This window comes from Embiotoca jacksoni, unplaced genomic scaffold (genome assembly GCF_022577435.1).
Source record: "Embiotoca jacksoni isolate LCO1_2020_lvr unplaced genomic scaffold, fEmbJac1.0.p SCAF_30, whole genome shotgun sequence".
Classification (NCBI taxonomy): domain Eukaryota; kingdom Metazoa; phylum Chordata; class Actinopteri; family Embiotocidae; genus Embiotoca; species Embiotoca jacksoni.
The window spans coordinates 4,926,803-4,947,854 of NW_027185382.1; the positions used below are offsets into that span (position 1 = coordinate 4,926,803).

The 21,052-nt window shown below is 43.2% G+C and overlaps 2 protein-coding genes across 6 annotated transcripts in view; both read left to right on the forward strand.

Moving 5' to 3' along the window:
• Positions 1-679: 679 nt before the first annotated feature.
• ptprnb (protein tyrosine phosphatase receptor type Nb) lies at positions 680-18,547 on the forward strand. Of its 4 annotated transcripts, none has more exons than XM_069163977.1 (23): positions 680-888; positions 5,606-5,656; positions 7,941-8,051; positions 8,152-8,257; positions 8,332-8,494; positions 8,778-9,207; positions 9,634-9,777; positions 10,090-10,124; positions 10,221-10,408; positions 10,763-10,849; positions 11,657-11,736; positions 11,855-11,919; positions 13,680-13,883; positions 14,054-14,341; positions 14,554-14,701; positions 14,910-14,983; positions 15,262-15,339; positions 15,430-15,549; positions 15,642-15,808; positions 16,504-16,557; positions 16,936-17,000; positions 17,130-17,203; positions 17,548-18,547. In XM_069163977.1, exons 1-23 carry the CDS (start codon positions 810-812, stop codon positions 17,617-17,619), a joined length of 2,883 nt encoding a protein of 960 aa, XP_069020078.1. In that variant the 5' UTR covers positions 680-809; the 3' UTR covers positions 17,620-18,547. The 4 variants fall into 4 exon arrangements, with proteins under 4 accessions (XP_069020078.1, XP_069020079.1, XP_069020077.1 ...); XM_069163978.1 differs by having other exon boundaries at positions 8,341-8,494; positions 8,775-9,207; XM_069163976.1 differs by having other exon boundaries at positions 681-888; positions 8,775-9,207.
• Positions 18,548-19,153: 606 nt separating this feature from the next.
• nhej1 (nonhomologous end-joining factor 1) overlaps positions 19,154-21,052 on the forward strand; it is a 12,623-nt gene continuing 10,724 nt past the window's right edge. The window contains exons 1-3 of one of the 2 annotated variants that reach the window (XM_069164133.1): positions 19,154-19,220; positions 19,995-20,112; positions 20,756-20,968. In XM_069164133.1, the coding sequence (XP_069020234.1) occupies positions 20,780-20,968 (189 nt within the window). In that variant the 5' untranslated portion in view covers positions 19,154-19,220; positions 19,995-20,112; positions 20,756-20,779. Of the gene's footprint in view, positions 19,221-19,634; positions 19,888-19,994; positions 20,113-20,755; positions 20,969-21,052 lie in introns of those variants that run through there. The other variant, XM_069164134.1, reaches the window with a different exon arrangement.

A 21,052-nucleotide genomic window follows, 5' to 3' on the forward strand; every position in this document is an offset into this window, starting at 1 on the left:
TTCATGTGAGGGTCATAAGTGTTGAGACTGTCAGAGGAGTTGACAATAATGTAAAGTCAGTGTGGGCTTTTTGTTTGTCAAATGTTGACATGATTTCAGCACTTTTAATTTTAATATTATTGGTGCAAATGGATTACTGAGCCAGATACACACAAGGGCTGCATGTCAGTCACACATTAAAATATTTCATAATAATAATGGTAGGACCACTTTAACATATACTTTCTTTGTTCTTATTAATATAGGCTACCTTTAATACAACGCATGGACCTGTTAAGTGTAAACATCTTGAAAAGAAACTAAAGGGCGCTGTTTGACTTATGTGGTGACCTTTGGAGGGTCCTGGACCCTATGTTGGCAACCACTGGAATAAACTAAGTCTCTGTATATGAAGTTGTTCAGCTGGACATCAAACAGCTGTTTACAGTTTAATATTTCACATGTAATAATAATATATCGGTTACATTGAGTTATTTCTCTGCAGACTTTTGATCCTTTGACTTTTCTGATCATTCTTCTGTATTTATAGAATTTTGAGCTTTACCTGTAATGGAGTATGTATGCATTGAAGTATTTTCTTCTTTTGGCTGACCACTGACGCTTCTCGTGTGAATTCTTTCTTTTCTTGCTGTCGTTCTTGCAGTGCAGCGCCTCCAGTGGCCTGGAATCTCCAACCAGCCTTCCTCCCTCTCACTTCTTCTCCAGCAGCAGCGGCAGCGGCAGCGTCTCCTCAGACATGGAGAGCTGGTAGAAGTGCAGCACCACCGGCGGCTCTAACCCTCCTCGGTCCGGTGGGTGTTGGATGTACCATGAGGTCTCCGCGGTTCTGGGCAGCTCTGTGCCTCCTCCTCACCGCCTCCTGCCGGCTGTGCATGGCCGCCCGACACGGTGAGTCTCAGTCAGATCTGATCAGGCGCTTTCATGGAGAGGGACGCACTTTCCTTTTGCTGGACTGGCTGCGTCCAGGCGGCAAGGCGCGGCGCGTATATCACGACTTCACCGACGACAAGTCCCGGTTGTGGTGTTCCTACAGTAACTGGGAGACTTGGCAGCGAGTTTAGAGGGACCTTCCAGACTTTTATGGTCCTGCTTTATCTTCTTTAAGACATTTCTACACGATGTCACAACATTTACTATTTTCCGTGATATTTTAGTTTTATTTAAAAAATATAAATGTACTGCAGGATGGGTGTAAGTTGCTCATTTCACCCTCATATTTCGTACAATGAAGTTGTTTGTTGAAGCTAAAAAATAATAGAAAAAAATAGTTTTAATGTAATATTCCCGTTTTAACATGATAAGTGAGTTGCTGTGACATCCCTGCAAATGATCCATTTAGCTTTTTGTGCAGCAAATGAAGGGAAGTAATGAATCAAACCTGCCAGATTTCACCTTATGTTCTCTATACAGTTTTTTCTTCTTTTATTATTTTTTTTTTTTGCATTTCCTGTTCGGCTCCGTTTATTCTGTGGTCTGTTCTCACCGGTGCCAAATTGCGTCACTGACGGCTCGGATGTGTCTGAGCGCCCGAATGAATCATTTTGTTGTTGATTCTGCAACGACAACAACAAACATCAGCAGGAGAGGGATAGGGGGAGCCCGCTGAGATGTGCAGTCAGATGGAGAGAGATGGTCTGTTTGTTTTGGTTGAGTGTTAATCTGTGCCTCTATGGAGCCAATATGATCATCAAGCAGAAAGCAGAAGCAGCTGTGAGGACATGTATCGCTGTAGAAATCTGTAGGGCTTTGATACAAACACAGCAAAATATTAATTAATAGGAACATGATAAATATTCCAGGGGAGGTAAATGTACCATAAAAGTACCGTATAAATGCCGGTAAAAACTGCACCTACATAAGAATATCAAATATAAAAAGTATAGAATATTAAAGGATTACTGAAACTGTTTCAAACAGTCTATCTGAAGATCAAACAAGTCAGTTCACTTTCCTTATTGCAGTAAAAAGACAGAAAACCATCAGAGCAGGTTATTTATTTTACCAAAGAGTCTACATTACTGAGCAACAGGTGTCCATTTTTTGTTGGGAAGTCAATGAAATGACCACAAATAGCAAAACAACAACAACAAATAAATCCAAAATGACTAATAAAAGCTAGAGACAAAATGAAAAACAATATTACTACAAAAAGCTGCTAAATGACAACAAAATTATACAAGCCAACAGCAAAGAAACGCTAAATGAGAAGATGCAGAAACCTGAAGAAAAACACCTGCACAAAAGGAGTTTCAGTATTTCCTCCAGCAGTTGTGAGACCAATACTGCTGGTACAAACTAAACTGTACATAAAATCCCTGTAGGAATATGAAAGCGGTATTAAAGCACATCATACTCACTGTTATGACTCATATCTGTCTTCTCAGCTCCGTCTGTTGGCAATAATTACAATGGCTTCCTGTCGTCTTGTGGCACCGCAACCCTACTGTGTTTCAGCACCACAGACAGAGTTTCAGCACCACAGACAGAGTTTCAGTATCACAGACAGAGTTTCAGCACCACAGACAGAGTTTCAGGACCACGGATAGAGTTTCAGCATCACAGACAGAGTTTCAGTATCACAGACAGAGTTTCAGCACCACAGACACAGTTTCAGCATCACAGACACAGTTTCAGCACCACAGACAGAGTTTCAGTATCACAGACACAGTTTCAGCACCACAGACACAGTTTCAGCATCACAGACACAGTTTCAGCACCACAGACAGTTTCAGGACCACGGATAGAGTTTCAGTATCACAGACACAGTTTCAGCACCACAGATACAGTTTCAGCACCACAGACAGAGTTTCAGTATCACAGACAGAGTTTCAGCACCACAGACAGAGTTTCAGGACCACGGACAGCAAACCGCCGATCCCACCATTCTCCAGCTTGTTCTTAGAGAAATTATGATATAAAAGAAAAACATGATTCAGTTAGATTAGTTACAGATTTCTGCAGGGAACAACAATATCAACAGCTATGGTGTTATTTTAATGCTGTGATCATTCAAAATATACTTGTAGTTAATCTGTTGAGTTTAGGGATGACATTTATGGCATTTATTTTTATTTTTATTTTAGTTTAATTTTCACCGCTCAATATTTCAATGTGTAAATGGCATTTAATATTCTTTACATTTTTGTCTTACTTTAAACTCTTTTTTTTTTTTTTTTTTTTTACATATTTCTGCGTAAAATTACATGGACAAAAAGACAATGCTTGGTTGTTATAAGGACTCATAAATGACTTTGTGGAACAGTGCATTGTATGGAAGACAGAGACTGAGATCAGGGCAGGTCAGAAAAAATAGAAAGACCAGGCTTGAATATTACAGTTCTGGTATGGAAGATATGGTAAAAATGTAATGTTAAAAAAATGTAAAATTGTAATTTAACAACCCTGTTTTCAGTTCGCTTCTTATTGTCAACCCCATGAAAAGAATAAAACCAACAGTGTGATAGTGCAGCTCTAAGTATTTCCTGTCTGTGGCTCTCTGGTTCCTACTGAATACTTAAATCTTTACCTCAGAAATATACAATTGGATGTTTTTAGCTGCAATATTTCCAAAAATTAGGAAAAGATTTTAATCAAACAAACCGGGGGAAGTGCATTTCTTGGGGACTACTTTCTACAGCGGATTAATTCAGTGTCTAAGTGAGTAATTGGAGCAGTAGGAAAGTGTTTGGAGGAGTAAGATCTGTCCGGCTTTGCTATACACTTGTTTGGAGACATTCTTCATTGTTGGTTATCATGAGATTTTATTTAGAATATCAGCAGATTGAACTCCAATCAGAGCAATTAGTGTGAGCCGGTCTGAAGGTAAAAGTTCAAAGGTTAACTGAGCTGAGGAGGGGTTATAACTTGGCTGCCTTTACTGCCACTCAGCAGCACCATGCAAGTTTTATTCTGCTACGTCCAGGCTGACTCATTCCACCTTAGATTTCCCCTGTCAGCCTGCAGACCAGAGGACGAGCTCCCTCTCAGCCACAAATGCCAGAAGCACCATTATGAAAACGACACTGAACTCAGGCTGGCAGGCAGTTAATGGACAATAAAAGCAAAGTACACAGACACTGATGATGGTGATGATTAAAGGCTTGGGATCAGTTGTTCCAGTCTTTTCCATTGATGACACCCTCGGTAAATATCAGATTGTTTTATTTTTATTATGAATTATTGACAGTGACGTACAAAACTACGGGCCACTTCCATGAAAAGCTCGAGGAGAAAGCGTAGATTATTTTGGTGATTGATTTATTGGTCTTTTCATCCAGCCTGGATGAGTGATTCATAGTTGAAGTTATTCTCTGGTTTCTCAGCTGTGAGGATTTCTTGCTTTTTTCTTATTAAAAACTGAATTTTTGTTTTACTGTTTTCTGACATTTCATACCATGTTTCTTTTTCATGCACATAAGCATAAACTGTAGTAAGAGGCTCATATGATAATAAATTAACTGCTCGGGATGAGAATTTTTCCCAGGGCATCTATCAGTCTGCTCATTACAGACTTAATTACACTGAAATTCTTCTAATTAGTTGTTAAGGTTGTGTATCAGAGGAGTTGATGGAGTGACAGTGATGGACGAGTTTAACAGCACTGAGATCTTCTAGAAACAGAGAGTTGAACAGAGATGAGGGAGGCAGGGACGAGTGGGCGGAGGAGAGAGAACAGAGCAGAGATTAGTCATCATGTGGAGTTTGGTCGGTCGGAGGGGGCGACGGACGGACGGACGGACCGACGGATGGATGGAGGGAGGGATGGATGGAGGGATGGATGGATGGATGGAGGGAGGGATTGAGTGAGGGAGGGATGGATGGATGGATGGATGGATGGATGGATGTCATGTCCATCATGTGGTCCATACTCAGTCTGACTTATTATAGATTGAAAGGGAAACAAAAAAACCACCAGTGAAGATGGCTTCAGGCATCAAGGGGGAGGCTGTAGTGGAGAAGGTGTTAACATCATCCAAAACTGACATTTACCTGAAGGATTTTCTTATCACATTATTTAAACTACTTTAATCTTTTCTTCTTTTATTTAAATTTGTCCTGCTGTGATAGGAGGCAGTGTAGGTAGTGATGTCATTCTATTCAGAATAATATAAATCCTTAATGAACATCCAACTCAAACATGCATAAGTAAACAGAATGAGCAGCTTTACATCTGCTGCTGTTTACTGCCTCGCAACCGATTAGGTCCTGAGAAAAGGTCAACTGTAACACACACATGCACACGTTTCCACCTGAAGACTCTTAGCAACACAATAGTGATGTCCACCGTAGCTGCCTGTCCTCCGGGTTTCCCCAACTCATTTCTGCCTTTATGTGAGGCCTATAATTACAGGAAAATAGAGTTTTTCTGTGGTGCAAAAGCAGACATTTTCTTCTGAAGTCAATATGAATGTTTGATTTCTATTTGGCAAAGCAAAATGGACAACCCTTTTCAAAGAGTTAAAGTTTAAAAAGTAGTGACCCATAAAGACTTCTGCATGTCCACACTCACGACCACCACCAGACTTAAAGTAAGAAACAGCTTTATTTAGTCTGATCACAGTTTCACATTTTTTTGAAGTTAATTTTTGCTGGTTTTATTTTGCAGGTTGTTTGTTTGAGAAGAAACTCTGTCCCAGAGATCAGCTTTGCAGCGATGGTAAGTATCACATTTAAATTCACTGCATGACACCCTGTTTTATGACATCGCACTAAAAAGATGAGACCTGTTTTTACAATCCTCACTTCAGTGTAAATGTTAATAAAATGGCTCCTATCAGGGCAGAAGGGGGAGTCTGACACCTTGTTGCATGCACATGTTGGATTAATGACACACTGAGTAATAATTAGTATGCCATGACCATATTAAACTGTGTTCTGATTGGCCGGAGGGCGTTCATGACTTCCACTAAGGCACTCAGCTCTGATGTAGCTCCTTCATTAACATTTTATTGCATCCACAGAGCTGAGAGGTGCTGTTTCTCTCGGATACAGATTGAACTAATTGAATGAGTAAAGTAACAGATGATTTCGACAGCTGTAGAGAAACAGACTGTGAGGTGCTGCTGTGCTTTCCGTTGAATGCTAATAAGGAACAAGGCGTGAAGTCCGTACAGCACTGTAGGACTGTCATTCGTTTTGCATCTCTTTGGTCGTTCAGCGTGGACAGAGTTAAGTTTAAGTTGGAGCTGAAACATCCCAGATATTGTCATCTGTGAGGCTGACGTCGACCCTCTCCTCCCCAGTATGAAGCCTGTATTTACGGTACCCTAAATGCAACATGATAAGAATAATACATTGACTGATAGTGACCAATCCCAGCAGGCTCCTGTTGTAGCAGCATGCTTCAGGAAGCTTTGACGTATCTTCTGTCCATCAGCCTGTCAGGGACTGATCAGCCATCACAGCATTAACTATAATCCCTCAGGGGGTTTCCTGCCTCCTTCCTGATCTTCAAACATGATGAGGATGTCATTGCAAGAGTGTACATGCGCTAGCCTGCACCTGTGTCTCAGGCTGTTAGAGACAGCTGCATTATTGATGGCAGTATGTTTCTGAGTCCACTCTGAGGATGTCTTGTTCCTTGTTTCTCGATGTGGGAACATTTCGGGAACATGAGAGGTCCTCAGATGAAGCTTTAGAGAATGTATTGAGGAGGAGGATGTGCTTAAATTTAAAAGTGAGTGAGTGAAAACTCATTCCGGTCTGCATTAAAAAAAACATGTTGTGTCTTGAAACATCTGAAATCTGTGTTAAAGCAAAATACATACATTCCTAACTGCACTGAGAAAACGATCCACTCTGTGCCCTTTAACAGACTGCATTGAAAAACAGCCCATTTTGTTCTGCAGACGTCACGACTACATTTCAGCTTGTGTTTATTCCAACACGTCACCGAAGTGACGCGTGTGAGCGAAATGCTAAAATGTGTGGGTGAAAGATGACGTGTTTGTGTATGAGATGAGAGAAGAAGGCGATCGGGTGAGCGGCATGAAGAGAGGAATGTGTACAGAGAGAGGGAGGAAGATGTAAGAGAGATGGAGTGAAAGAAACAAAGGAGAGCGAGAGTGCAACGTAAACAAGGTCTCCCTCCGTCAGCTGCTCTCGGCCAATCACAGTCTGTCCTGGTCGTCTCTATGACAACAGTGACATCACTTGCCTGACGACCGTGTGTCTCCCTCGTGTGTGTGTGTGTGTGTGTGTGTGTGTGTGTGTGTGTGTGTGTGTGTGTGTGTGTGTGTGTGTGTGTTGATGATTGGATGGAGGGAGACAGAGGTGATGACTCACCACGGCCCACGCACAAGTGTACCACAACGTGTGTGTGTGTGTGTGTGTGTGTGTGTGGGTGTGTGTGTGTGTGTGTGGGTGTGTGTGGGTGTGTTTTTGTGCACATGTATAAATCTTTTCTGAGTGTATATTGATTATGTGCATGTGTGTGTATGTGCAGGGTGTGTTTCTAGTGTATTTGCATGCATCAGATTACACAGAGTGTGTCTGATTGTGGGTTGTGTACATGTGTGTGGATTGTGTGTCCGTGTTGTTGCACGTTCTGGTTGCAGATTTTGTGCGTTTTACTTTCTCAACACGACAAAACGTTTGTGATGCTGTTCTGATTGTGACTCTGAAACAAAAAGAGATTTCGATCTCAAAAGTACGGTGGCCCTGAGAGCTCAACACGCTGCAGCTGCAGAAAACACACTCAAACAGACAGTTTGTCAGTAAATATCTGATTTCTTGTTTTCTGTCTAACAGCCAATCAATCCAGTTTATTTTTAGGATCTGCTTCTTGTTATTTATGAATTTCATCATCGAACAAAAGTGTCGAGCGACGAGCACGTTGAAAAATTGAACAACTTTACTCTGCATTTATGCTGATTTTAGTTTGATTGGAATCTGATTGATGCACATGTGTGAGTCAGTGTTGTGTGTCTCTGTCTGTGCAGACGGTTTGTTCGGACAATGCCAGGCTCCTCACCAGGAGCCCGTCCAGTACCAGGTGTCTGTACCCGTCCTGCACAAACTGCAGGAAGTCCTCAAAGACCTGACGGTGCAGGGTGAGTCTCAGTCTCTGAACGCAACAGGAGAATGAATCTTTAAATACTGTTTACTAGTGTTAGAATGAAGGTGATGATATTTCTGTCTGTGGCTGCACAGGTCTGACCTGGAGGGACGACGTGACCCAAGCGATCATCGGCCGAGAGTTGAGTCACGTTCCCGCCATCGGGCCCCGCTCCAAACTTTCTGAGAAGTCGCCAAAACAGTAAGAAAAGAAACTGCCTCATCATCATTTAAAAAAAGATGATTTTGAGATGAATGAACTGTTTTATGTCCCAGGTCCTCCAGGCTGTTGGGGCCCGGTCCACCGAGGGTTCAGGGTCCTCAGGATCCAGCTGAACCCGGGATGATGCAGCAGTATGTGGACTACATGGTCCTCGACCCCTCCCGGTCCTCGGTGCACATGCAGACGCCCCTGCTGGACCCGTACACCTACCGCCAGGTAGGAGAAGAAAAAACACAAACACTTTAAACTAATTCTGAAACACTGCAGAAAAATGTGATCCTCAAATGGGTTATAAAACTTCTTTACACGTTCAAGATGTTTTTAATTAACTTTACAGGCATATTCAACTATTCATTTTATTTAATGGTACTCACAAAGAATTCATCGGCAGAACAGACAGATATTTGTCAGAGCTACAAAGACTGTGAATAACACCACTCTAAAGGGATGAAGACGGCTTTTATTATTAGAGTTGTGTGTTTTTCTGTTGTTGCAGCAGCAGTATGGCTACCAGGAGGAAGAGGAACGCTCCCTCAACTCCCTGGATGATAATCCAGCCTTCCCGCTCCATCCCTCCCCCCGTCGCTCCAGAACTCGAGGAAACCCTCTGGACCGAGACCGGCAGCTCCTCCAGGACCTGGTGTCCTTTTACTTCACCTCTCCTTCCTCCTCTTCCTCATCCTCCTCTTCCTCACCTGTGCAGTCTCTGTCCCGCCACAGAGGGGCAATAGCAGAAGCTGCAGGCCTCCCCTCTTCGCTGTCCTCCTCATCCTCCTCTTCCTCCTTCTTCCCGGAGCTGGACTTCCCGCTGGACTACGGCGAGGACTACATTTCCCAGGTCGCCCAGATGAGCAAGCAGCAGGAGCCGCAGCAGGAACAGACGGAGAAGAAGGCACAGACGGAGTACGACGCCCTGTCAGGACTGGACGGTGAGAGAAGATATCACCTTCACCTCTTATGTATATACCTTTATGGCCAGTTTTTGTCTCTGGTCGTTTTACATCTTTCTGGGGTCATTGTGTGTCTCTGTTAGTGGTTTTTATTCATTTTTATTTGTGAGGTAATTTTTGTCAGTTCGTGGTGTTTCTGCATCTTTTCGTTGTCACTTCTGAGATCTCTTCATTTGTTGTGTTTTTGTGGACATTTTGCCTCTCTGGGGTTATTTGTTCTCTTATTGTTGAAATCAATCGTTTTATCTTCAAACTGAGGCTCTTTATCTGGTTGGGTTATTCAGTAATCTCTCCCTGCAGGACAACATTTCACACTTCAGAAACTTAGTGGAGGAAACAAAATAAAAAGACTCTACTGCAGCTGCAGACATCCACCAGTTGATCTCCTCTGTGCTGTGTTCTCAGAGCGCTCTCTGCAGAGACTGGCTCTGCTGCTCGATCACTACGGCCTCGACATGAAGGATTTGTCCCCTGAGCAGAAGGACAATCTGCCGGCCGCTCTGAAGCAGCTGCAGCTGGAGAGCTCGTACGGCCTGAAACAAGCCAAAGGTCGGTCTCCTCTCTTCACCGACAAACCTCATCTGGGCATCGGTCCTTCTGTGCTGCTGTCGTTCTCTGATTGCAAAATACGTAGCTGTTGTTGCCGTGGTATCAGGAACTTAAAATGGTTTACAGAGATTCATTTGGGCTTTTGAACACGTCGACACTGAGTTAGCTTTCAACCAGATGCATTTCAATTTTAGGTAACAAACGACAAACCTGTCTGCATGCCTCTAAAGGGTTAAAAAAAAGGACACACAATATAAATATGATTTGTGTTGCATCATTAAAGACTATATTCTGTTTTTGTTTACTATCCAGATAAATACGGGAACAATGCTGGCACAGGGAAGAAGGTGAGTCTGCTTCTTTTGTTTAAAGTACAAGGACCTCAAATTCAAACCTGAGTGCAGTCAAGTAAATGAATGTGTCTATTTGTCTCTATCCATCAGGTCACAGAGGGTTCAATGGCCTATAAAACGGTCGTCCAGGAGGCTCCAACCTCCACCATCAAGTCCACGAAACCCGAAGGAGCCCAGAAGGAGATGACTCCGACTGCGGCAGCCGACCAGGACAAACCGGGGAAGAAGGAGCCGGCCGGCCAGAAGGAGGAGTTTGGCTACGTCGTCACCAACCAGAGGTACAGCAGGTTTTTTTCCTGCCTGTTCAGGCAATCAGGATGACTGAAGGTGTGAGGGGATGGACGTGGCGTCACGTGACCCGATGTTTCATGCTGTGTATGTGGAGGTGGAAGGAGGCCTGACTGATGTGGAAGCAGCAGAAAAGCGGCACAGAAAATACTGTCCACGTTGATTATCATCACAAAATTAAAAACTTTAAAATTTGTAATTAATAAAAAAAAATACTCAGAGTAGAAGATAATGAATTCTTTCAGATCATCTCCACCTCGGCTGTGTGAGCGCCTGAGTCTGTGTACATGTGAGTTCATGTGTGTGCATGTGTGACTGTGCGTGTGTGTGTTTTGTCACCGCAGCCCCCTCAGTCTGAACGACGGGGTGCGACTGCTGGAGCTGCTGTCAGAGAGGATCGGCCTCTCCACCAGCTCCTTCATCAACATCAGGTAGGACCGAGGAGTCAGGCGGTCATGAACCATCACAAAAACAGAGAGAAAAAGCTGAAGAAATCCCCGACCGGCTCGCCTGATGCCTCTGGATCTTCCTCCTCTGAGCTCATTTGCTGGATCGCTGACTTTTATTTCATGGGATTAACCTGAACCTTCGCCTAAAGCTGTTCTTGGAAGGCCAAATGAGACGTAAAATGTGGTGAAGCCGAGGAGAGTGGATCTCTGATTCCCTGCATGTGGAAGTGATTCACTGAACTGTTTCTGCTCATCCTTCTTCCTGCTTACCTTCCAGCGACCCCTGACTTTTGTCCTTTAACCGAAAACATGCAAAAATCTCCTTATCAGGTCTTTTTTTTTTTTTTTTTATCTCTGATTCCCTGGTTGGACCCACTTTCACTCATAAAAGTCCACGTTAAATAATCATAAAGATGAACTGCTAATTCTAATTCATACACATGTATTAAAAATAATTTAAGATGGGTTTTAATCTATTTGACAAAACAGTTGAAACATCAGAATATTTCTTTGACAGATATTATTTACACTTTATGAGAAAATAAACACAGTTACAGAAAAAATGACATGAAATAAGAAGATTTTTGCAGATTGTGTTTGAGAATGGAGAATGAAGACCGTCCTGATGGTTCCTCGTTTTACAAATGCTTCGAAATAAAGCATTTGTCAGAGAGTTCAGTGTTATTAACAACAGTGATGAGATGATTCACAGATTACTGTAATGTTATACTGCAGAATGTATTTTATTTCTCACCTTTGGCTCCTCCTCTGCTGTTTTCTCCTCCTCAGTGTGGTCGGACCTGCGATCACCTTCAGGATCAGACCCAACTCCAAGAACCTGACGGCCGGAGACGTAGCAGACAAAGCTGGTACGTCCAACTAAAGAAGTTCTTTTCATTTATCATTCTGGAAACCCTCCAGACTAACTGAAGCAAGCTGAGGGACCGCCGTCTAAAATGAGATTTGATTGGTTGAAATGTTTCACAGTGGCAGAGAAGAACTTCCTGGATGCTGAGACCGGCCTAAAGGTGCTCCAGAGCGGCGTTGGACAGGTGAGTGAGGAGCTTTCACACCTGAGTCCAGACTGACCAACCGCAGATGAACAAGAATCATCAACCATTCATTTCAATCATCAAACCATCTTTTAATTTTGATGATTTCATGCACGATTCTTTCTGCTAGATTTCTTAATTTACCTCCTTAACAAAAACAGTTATATCAATTGCAAACAAAACAAACTGCAAAATCTTTGATACTTAACATATTTTATTGATATATATAAAAAAGAGTTCTTCATACACTCAGAAAAGTTTAGTTGTAAACAAAAATAATTTATTTAAACGGCATTAAATCAGGTAACAAAAATCTCTTATTTTAACCTTTATTTTGAAATTCAGCGCCGGAAGGGTAGTTTGTTTAAGTGAATTCCAGCTTGACATTTGTTTTTCGGCTGTGAGTCCGTCGTGAGTGCAGCTGGACGTTAGAAGAGCTGCTCAGCGTCGTGCGTGGTGAGTGAAAACGTTCAATTTGCCAGAAGAGATGTTCTTAATAAGATTTTACACTATTTCGTTAATTAGAGGCGTTAAATTTGTTTAAAAAATAAAATTCTCGTTTCTTTCTTTAATTAAAAAAAAAAGTACAATATCTTTACCAGACGTTCTCAAAAGGTTAGTTTGTCGAGACTTTTTGTGTTTAAAGTTCTTTTTATCATTTATATGACACAACGGAAAGACTTTACATTCAATAGTCAAACGATTTGTACTGAATTAATTTGATGTCTTATGGTATTTGTATCCTATTAGCCAAAAAAGAGCAATGTTTTTACTCAGTTTATAACATTTATTCATGTTTTTGGTTCAGACAGTTATTTTATTCATCAGTTATTTGATCAATTATTCACCTTTCTTATCGATCGATCAAATATTCCTACAATATGAAACTAGTATAAGTACACTAAATATTAAGATGATAGTGACATTTTTGTAACTAATATGTTTTTTAAGTGATATCTTCCTGATTGTTACATTTTCATCATCCCTACAGGTTTGATTTATGTTTGTTTTATGAGTGATAAATCATCTGTCTTGGAGGTGCTTGTAAAACAAACACAGGACAACTTGACTTGAAGATTAGTTGTGATAAATCTTGATCTATAAATGCAGTAGATCCTGTTCTGTCCTCAGACCACGTGCAGCCTGGTCATCCATTCACACACTGAACCCTGTGGGGCCCCTTTATAATAGCAGGTGAGGCACGCCCCCCCCCCCCCCCCCCCCCCCCAACCCCACCAACTCAGCTCAAACTCTAATGTCTATCAGATACCAACACAGAGAGGAGACAGAGCCTCACATTCCTGAAGCCCACAGAGAGGAAGGAGGAGGTCTGAAAGGTCAGGAGACAATTCAGCCGAGGAGGAGGAGGAGGAGGAGGAGGGATGATGAAAAGGAAAGGAGAAAGCGGTGGTTGAGGAGAAGAAGAGAGGAGGGAAGAAAAGGCAGGACATAAAATGGAAGAAGAAAACAGAGCGATCACTTTATTAGGACCAGCAGAGAGACTCTGAGTCGGGCCTTCCTCTGCTGTCTGCTCCTCTGAGGTTCTGCTCCATGCTGATTCAGCACATCATTTCTGCAGATGTATTTAGTTTCTAAAACTCACTCATTCACTTTTCCTCATTCTGATTTTTTAATCCACGTTTTCAGTTCCTCACTGCAGCTGCTCCATAAATTCTCCCCTTTAACTGAGATACAGAGATTTTTTTCAACGGAAGACTGAAATGAATTTGTTTCTCCTTTTTTCTCCCCACTTGTCACAGAGGAACGATGGGAAGTCATTGCCCCTGGCAACCAGAGTCCAGCCCAGCTCCCGCTGGGTGTTTGCGACGCTGGTGTCCATGGCCTGCATCGGCGGCATCCTGGTGGCGACCATGACCATCGCCTGCCTGCGTCACCACGCTCACCGGCTGGCGGCGAAGAAGCTGGGCCTGGAGGCGGGCACCTTCAGCCACCAGGAGTACCAGGTGAGGGGGGAGGGGGGGTCTTTATACCTTCAAATATAAAGCAAAACCATGATTGAGAGAAGATTAGATCAGATTATACAGCAGTGATTGTGTGGTATACGAAAAAAAATCTGCTATGAGTCTACAAACAGCAGTGTAACAACACCATGCGTGCATAACTGGCTCACCAGGACCTGTGTCGCCAACACATGGCCTCCAAGGGCGCCTTCGGACGCCTGGAAGCTGCTGCCCTCGGCGCCGTGGGAGGAGCGAGCGGCGGAGGAGGAAGGGGAGGAGGAGGTGCTGGAGTCGGGGGAGGAGCGGCGGGAGGCGGAGGTGCCGACTCGAGGGTGAGCAGCGTGTCGTCCCAGTTCAGCGACGGAGCCCAGCCCAGTCCGAGCTCCCACAGCAGCACCCCGTCCTGGTGTGAGGAGCCAGCACAGGCCAACATGGACATCTCCACCGGACACATGATCCTGGTCAGTACCTGTGAGGAAGCTGTCATGTGGCTCCGCTAGTGGGAGCAAACGTTGGGGTGGGACCCCTCAAAACTTCGAAAGATGCTTCGTAGGATGGAAAGCAGAAATCTGCATCAACATATTGTTTCACTTTATCTGTACTTTTGAAATAATGGATAATTTTGCGCAGTAGAGCAATTAATGTTGTCTAATGAGCTTCACTTCTAAAAAAGGCTTACATGGAGGACCACCTGAGGAACAAGGACCGTCTGATGAAGGAGTGGGAGGCCCTGTGTTCCTACCAGGCTGAGCCCAGTGTCGTCTCCGTGGCTCAGAGCGACGCCAACGTCAAGAAGAACCGCTGCCCGGACTCAGTGCCCTGTGAGTCCCAGCAGCTGCCTCACTCCCAGTGCAGTTCATCACAGTTAAAAGCTCAACTTCATGTGGAGACAATTTTGCACAATATATCAAATTATGTCAAAACAGATCAGTTAACAACAGAAGTGAGGAACGTTCTTTAAACGTGTCACTCTACGAATTTAAGGGGAAAAGGGGAATTTAAAGGGTTAAATGTCACTGTTGTCCACAGATGACCACTCAAGGGTGAAGCTGAGAGCGGAGATCAACCCTTCACGCTCGGACTACATCAACGCCAGCACCATAGTAAGTCTTCAAGTGGTCACCATAGCAACAACGGTAAACGGAGCAAACCCGATCTGTGGTAGGACAACGAACACTTATTAGTTCATGATCATTCAGAGATCAATAACGGTCTGAAACTAACTCAATTTGTCAAAATAAAAGTCTCAAAGGAATGCAGGATCTTTCCCATACGGCTTGTTTCCATGGTGACGGAGCTACATACACATAGATATTCATGCACACACACACACCTCTGTGTGACCTCTGACCCCTCTCACCCATTCTCCACCTCCCTGCAGATTGAGCACGACCCGCGGATGCCGGCCTACATCGCCACCCAGGGCCCGCTGTCACACACCATCTCTGACTTCTGGCAGGTCAGCGTGAGGCTGCTGGAGCTCTCTGCTTCTTCACTGGAGGAACGCAGGAAGCTTGAAGGTTCATCTGTGCTTGTTGTCGTCCTGCAGATGGTGTGGGAGAACGGCTGCACCGTGATCGTGATGATGACGGCTCTGGTGGAGGACGGGGAGAAACAGTGTGACCGCTACTGGCCTGATGAAGGCTCCTCCCTCTACCACATCTATGAGGTGTGTGTGTGTGTGTGTGTGTGTGTGTGTGTGTGTGAAGGAGGGCCGGTGTGATCAGCTGATCTGATCAGTCTTTCCGTGCCTTCGTCCAGGTGAACTTGGTGTCAGAGCACATCTGGTGTAACGACTTCCTGGTGCGCAGCTTCTACCTGAAGAACGTGCAGACTCAGGAGACCCGGACTCTCACTCAGTTCCACTTCCTCAGCTGGCCGGCTCAGGGCATCCCCACCTCCACACGCCCCCTGCTGGACTTCCGCAGGTACTACTGCTGCTAATATTTACTTCCTTTGAAACACAAATCTGTCAACCTCAACTCCTGTTTAAAGCCGAAAGGGACCGAATCAAGCACAAACAGTGAAGTAAACTGTCATTCTGGCCGTGCTTTTATACTTTCAAACAGGTCAATCAAAGCAGTCACAGACTGTCTGTTCTGTGCAGCACCAACAGACATATCACCAGAAAAAGAAACAGTATAGTTCCCCTCCATTCTTCAGTCTTTCCATCATCACTTCCCTCCCCCCTGCTCTTCTGTCCCTCCTCTCCTCCCACCCTGTGCGATGGAGGTCAGCGGGGCCTTTGGTTTAAATTTGAACATGTCTGTCTATGTCATTCTTGTGGTTTGCAGCTAGTAGTCTGGGTCCAGTTGCATAGTCACAAAAATGATCATGGACTGATGTGGCTGCAGCAGGAGGTCCATCGCCGAAACACCCCTTTTATTCCCCTATTCATCCATCCATCCATCCATCCATCCATCCATCCATCCATCTATCTGTCATTCAATCTGTCTGTCTGTCTGTCTGTCTGTCTGCCTGTCTGAAAATTGTGTAGACCAAGACCTCCTAAATGAGTAAATAAATATACGAGCAGTGATCACGACAGTGTGAAAGTGAGGTGGTGTGTTTTCTTACTTTTCTAACGTGTCATGTTTTGTTTCTCGTATCTCTCTCTCCTCAGGAAGGTGAATAAGTGCTACCGAGGACGATCCTGCCCCATCATCGTGCACTGCAGGTAGTAACACTTTTGGTTCAAGAACTGAATGCATTTTTTTTATATTAGTTATCATTCAAGGAAGAAAATGTTCCAGTTAATGAAATTTTTTAATCTAATAGTAATGTGCAGCTAAAAATGAAGAGCAAGCTGTTTAGATAAAACATTCAAGTGATGGCTACGCAAAAATGTAACTTACACTTTGTAGCAGTACCGCAGGCGCCCACATGGTGGCAGACATTGCAATATTTCAGCAGTCAGCTTCCTCTGTTTTGAAACACAATACCACATAGATTTAATCATTCAGTTTGTGAGTCCAGTGTTTTTTTTTTTAACCATTGTTTTTCATTTAGTCATTTATCATTTTAATTTATTGAACTTTGTCTTGTGTTTCCGTAGCGACGGCACAGGCCGGACTGGGACTTACATCTTGATTGACATGGTTCTGAATCGCATGGCTAAAGGTGAGTTATATGGTTGTGTATTAGTTCCTGTGGATTTGTGTTTTCTAATAATGCCATACATAAAGTATTAGAAAATAAATCATATATCTGTTAATGTGATGCAGGTGTAATCAGTCTGATTTCCCGCAGGTGTGAAAGAGATTGACATCGCTGCGACACTGGAGCACGTCCGAGACCAGAGGCTTGGGATGGTCCGCACGAAGGTGGGGCTCTCCAACTCGCTAACTTTAGAAATTCATTCTTCCAACATTTTCCAAGAAGTTTGCCATAACTTGAGACTTCAGTAAAATGTTTCCAACTCATAACGCCACGTTTCCTGCAATTAACCAACGTGCTCTCCAGTTTCTGATGACCAGTTAGATGCTTACAGCTCAGAAAGTTCAGTTCCTTAAATTAGGCCAATAAGGAAGAAAAGTAACAGTACATTTTTAAAAACTTAACTTTACCATTTTTTTAAATTATTCTATAATGTTACAAGGAAAGAAATGTAACAATTAGCATTAATAGATAATAATTTCTGACATGGACAATATCTTTTTTTTTACAGGACCAGTTCGAGTTTGCGCTGACCGCAGTCGCTGAGGAGGTGAACGCCATACTCAAAGCTCTGCCGCAGTGAAACCAGCACGATCGAAACCAGCCTCCCGTCTGACGGACCGCCCCCGCCCCACTCGACTCACACTCAAACTCACATCTTGCCTTTCCTATTGTATGTAATGTATGTAATGAAGATGATGAAGAATGATGTCGTACTTCTTTCTACACGTCGGCGTGCGCCTTGAAACCCACGGTGATGTCACATTAAAAAAAAAAAGTCAGGTTAGGAGGGATTCACGCAGGCATGTATCTGATTTAGAAATATTTGTAGCACAGTTATGATGTGTTCAGGGACCTTCAGAGAAAAAAAAATGGTTGTCTTAAATCATGAAATTAAACCAGGAACATGATACTATGATAGTCTGTGCTTTCAGCTATAACTCTATTAAAAATATGAGAACATATTCATGCCTTTCCTGAACGATCTGACTGCATGTCAGTGCTCCACAAACTATTTAAACATCACATATTCCTCTACCTGTGGAAATTCAGCCTGAAGGTCTGCTCCAATTGAAACCAGACTATAGCAGAAACGTTCATTTTTCCTCGTCTATGTGGTTGAAGTTTGTTGAAATTGTGCTGCTGTTTGGTCACCACGTTTGGCTTTAGACTCACTGAAGAAGCAAAATTTCAAATAGATTTGAAAGCATCAAAAGGCTCCAGACGTGTTGAAACGACGTGTGATGGATGACATTAAATTTCCACATCCTGCTGCATCCTCCTCCTCTCCTCACATGACCACCGCCTCCAGAAAGTCCTTCTCTCTGTGCCATTCAGATCATTTTATGTCTCTGGATATATTGTTGTTTACCTCGCGCAAGACAGAAAATGGAAAAAAAAAAGAAAAGAAAAAAAGAAGTGCTATTAATGCTATTCTCTGAAAAAAATAAAAGCTATTTTGTATCTGTGAGACCTTAAATAAATCTTTTCGTGTTTAAGTGCTGCAACCACTCCCCGTGACCTCTGACTTTCTGTACTGATCCTTCACTACTGACATAAATGCACGGGTTGTTTTAGTTCAGTTTTTTCACCTTTTTATTGCAGCAATAGTGAACTAGAGTTACATCCATGCAGGATGGCACACACTGCTCATTTGAACATACTAACTGATTTCACTGTTTATACTTTACATTTCCCTGTGAAAAACTGCAGGGAGGAAGTGTAAAAAAAGACTCAGTGAGGCTTCATCTCAAACATGAAACATAGCCATAACAGGCATGCTTCAGTCTATGTGAATCTCAAGACATAAACTCTTATAAACTCATAACTACATTTCACATTTTTAGTTCCACAGCTTGATTTCCCTTCATGTGGACATCAATCAGATTAATTCATTTTACAGTTATAGTGTAAAAGTAGTGTTTAATGCACGTGAAGGCTATCATCAAAACAACAACCCACAAGAAACTAATTGAACCGATTTTAGAATTTTTTTTTTTTATTTGAACCTGTAATTTAACAAAACACAGGATACTCTGCGACACAGAACCGAATTACGATTGTATTTTTTTTTATTATTATTACAAGCGGAACCTTTGAAATGCGCTGTTGTTTGACGTCGGTGTCGGAATCCTGAACTCAACAGCAACCGGCGGCGGAGGAGCAGCTTCTCTTTGAACAAACGTTGGTACTTTTCAAGTACTTCGTCACTCATATTTCCTGTTGTCATGCTTCTACGTGTGTTATGAGCTGTTAGAGCAAAGGCTGAGCGACATTCAATCATGTTTACAACAGCACAAAGGGAAACTCGAGCTAACTTGCCGTGTTGCTATACCAGCTGGAAGCTAGCTGGATATTGGTAATTTCAAACTAAAAGTTGTCATATTTGAATAAATGTGGTTGTTGTGCTAAACAGAAGGTCGCCGAATTAAATAATAGCCCCAAAAGATACCAATAGACCTTAAATGTAAATAATGTCTTTGTTATATTTCACGAGAAACGAGGGAACTTGAAAAGTTGGAGGTTTTAAGCGAAGCTTGGCGAGTTGTTCCTGGTGCTACTTCGACAGTTCGTCTCAGTTGGTGCACAAATAAGGTTAAGTTCAAATTAACAGCTTGTACAGTTCTTCTTTGGGCATTTCTCCCCCCGATAGGTGTTGACAGTACAGACTAGATGGTTCCCGAATTAAAGGGTGACTTCCGCCGGTGTTGAAATGGTTTAAAATAACTCGGTGTCTGGTACCAATTCATGCAGAGAAGCACGAAATGAAATGTGGAGATTTGTGAATGGACTTTGGTGTCAGCCGACATCCTCCCCCTCTGACCGCTGCCAGCTGCGTCCAGCTCCGCATGTCGGTATATTGTCGTCATAAAGTTACTGATTTGGTATTTTTGTGATCTCCACATCGCCATGAGTCAACCTCTGTAACGTGAACTGTGTTTCTTTCCCCGAAAACAGGAGCTGCCATTGCGGTCTCCTTCCTGCAAGCCGGTGATTATGCGGCCCCGACTCGGCGTCTGTAAAACGGGCTTTCACAGATCTCAGCAGCAGGACTTTGGGGGCGCATTCCTCGGAGGTGAGTGATGCAAAACCAGGTTTGATCAAAAAGAAAATGACCCGCTGTATTTGTGGCGTGGGTGCTCTTTGGCATCCGCTTCCAGAAACAGCAGCTTCTGCCTGCTTTGAGCCACAAAGTCAGGCTGTTAAATGAGTCGAAATATCAGTGGGATTCTGAACTGTGATTAAATACAGTGCTTTTATTGTAGAAAAAACGTCTGGGATTTAGCTCAGATAATCAAGTAATTTTCAATATTATGTTGCAGGGACGTATGTATATATTTATTATTACTTTTTAATGTATTTATGTAATTTAAAACCTCTTTTAAAGTTGTTTTGAAAGGAAATGTGCCACACACAACTGCTGAGTCATTTAAAGGTACTTTCCGAGAGTATTTTTGAACGTGGCCAAATTTCACAACAATTCTGAGGGAATATTGCATTTAGTGGCAGATTTTCTTTTAGAAATCTTTATTACATGCGTGTAGCCTGATGTATTATCATCTTTTTACATGAGCGAGTGTAAAGACAAAGATTTTAGACAGAGAAAGTCTCCTCCTGACAGAAGCAGGCTCATTGCCCACTCACAATTTATTTTACAACCTAAAAAATAACTCAGCACTGAGAGCCTCCTCACTGAACTCTCCTCTTCCTCCTTTAAGTGTTTTTTTGTCCCGTCTGCCGTGATGGAGGCCGGCGGAGCTCCTGCTGAGGACGTCCTCCTTCAGTGCCCCTGGCTTCCTGTGAGCATCAGCGGCTGCCAGCTCCTCGCCAAGAGCTGGTTTGGTGAAACAGCGTACCGCGTCCTGCTGACTGACATGCACTGTGTGTGGGAGGAGAGGATGGACGCAGCAGCCATCCACAGCCGGGCGCAGGTACCGTCAGCTGATGGCGGTTACTGTGCTGCTGTGCAGCCTTTATTCAAGTCAAATCAAACTGTCCTTACCAGTCAGTTCAGT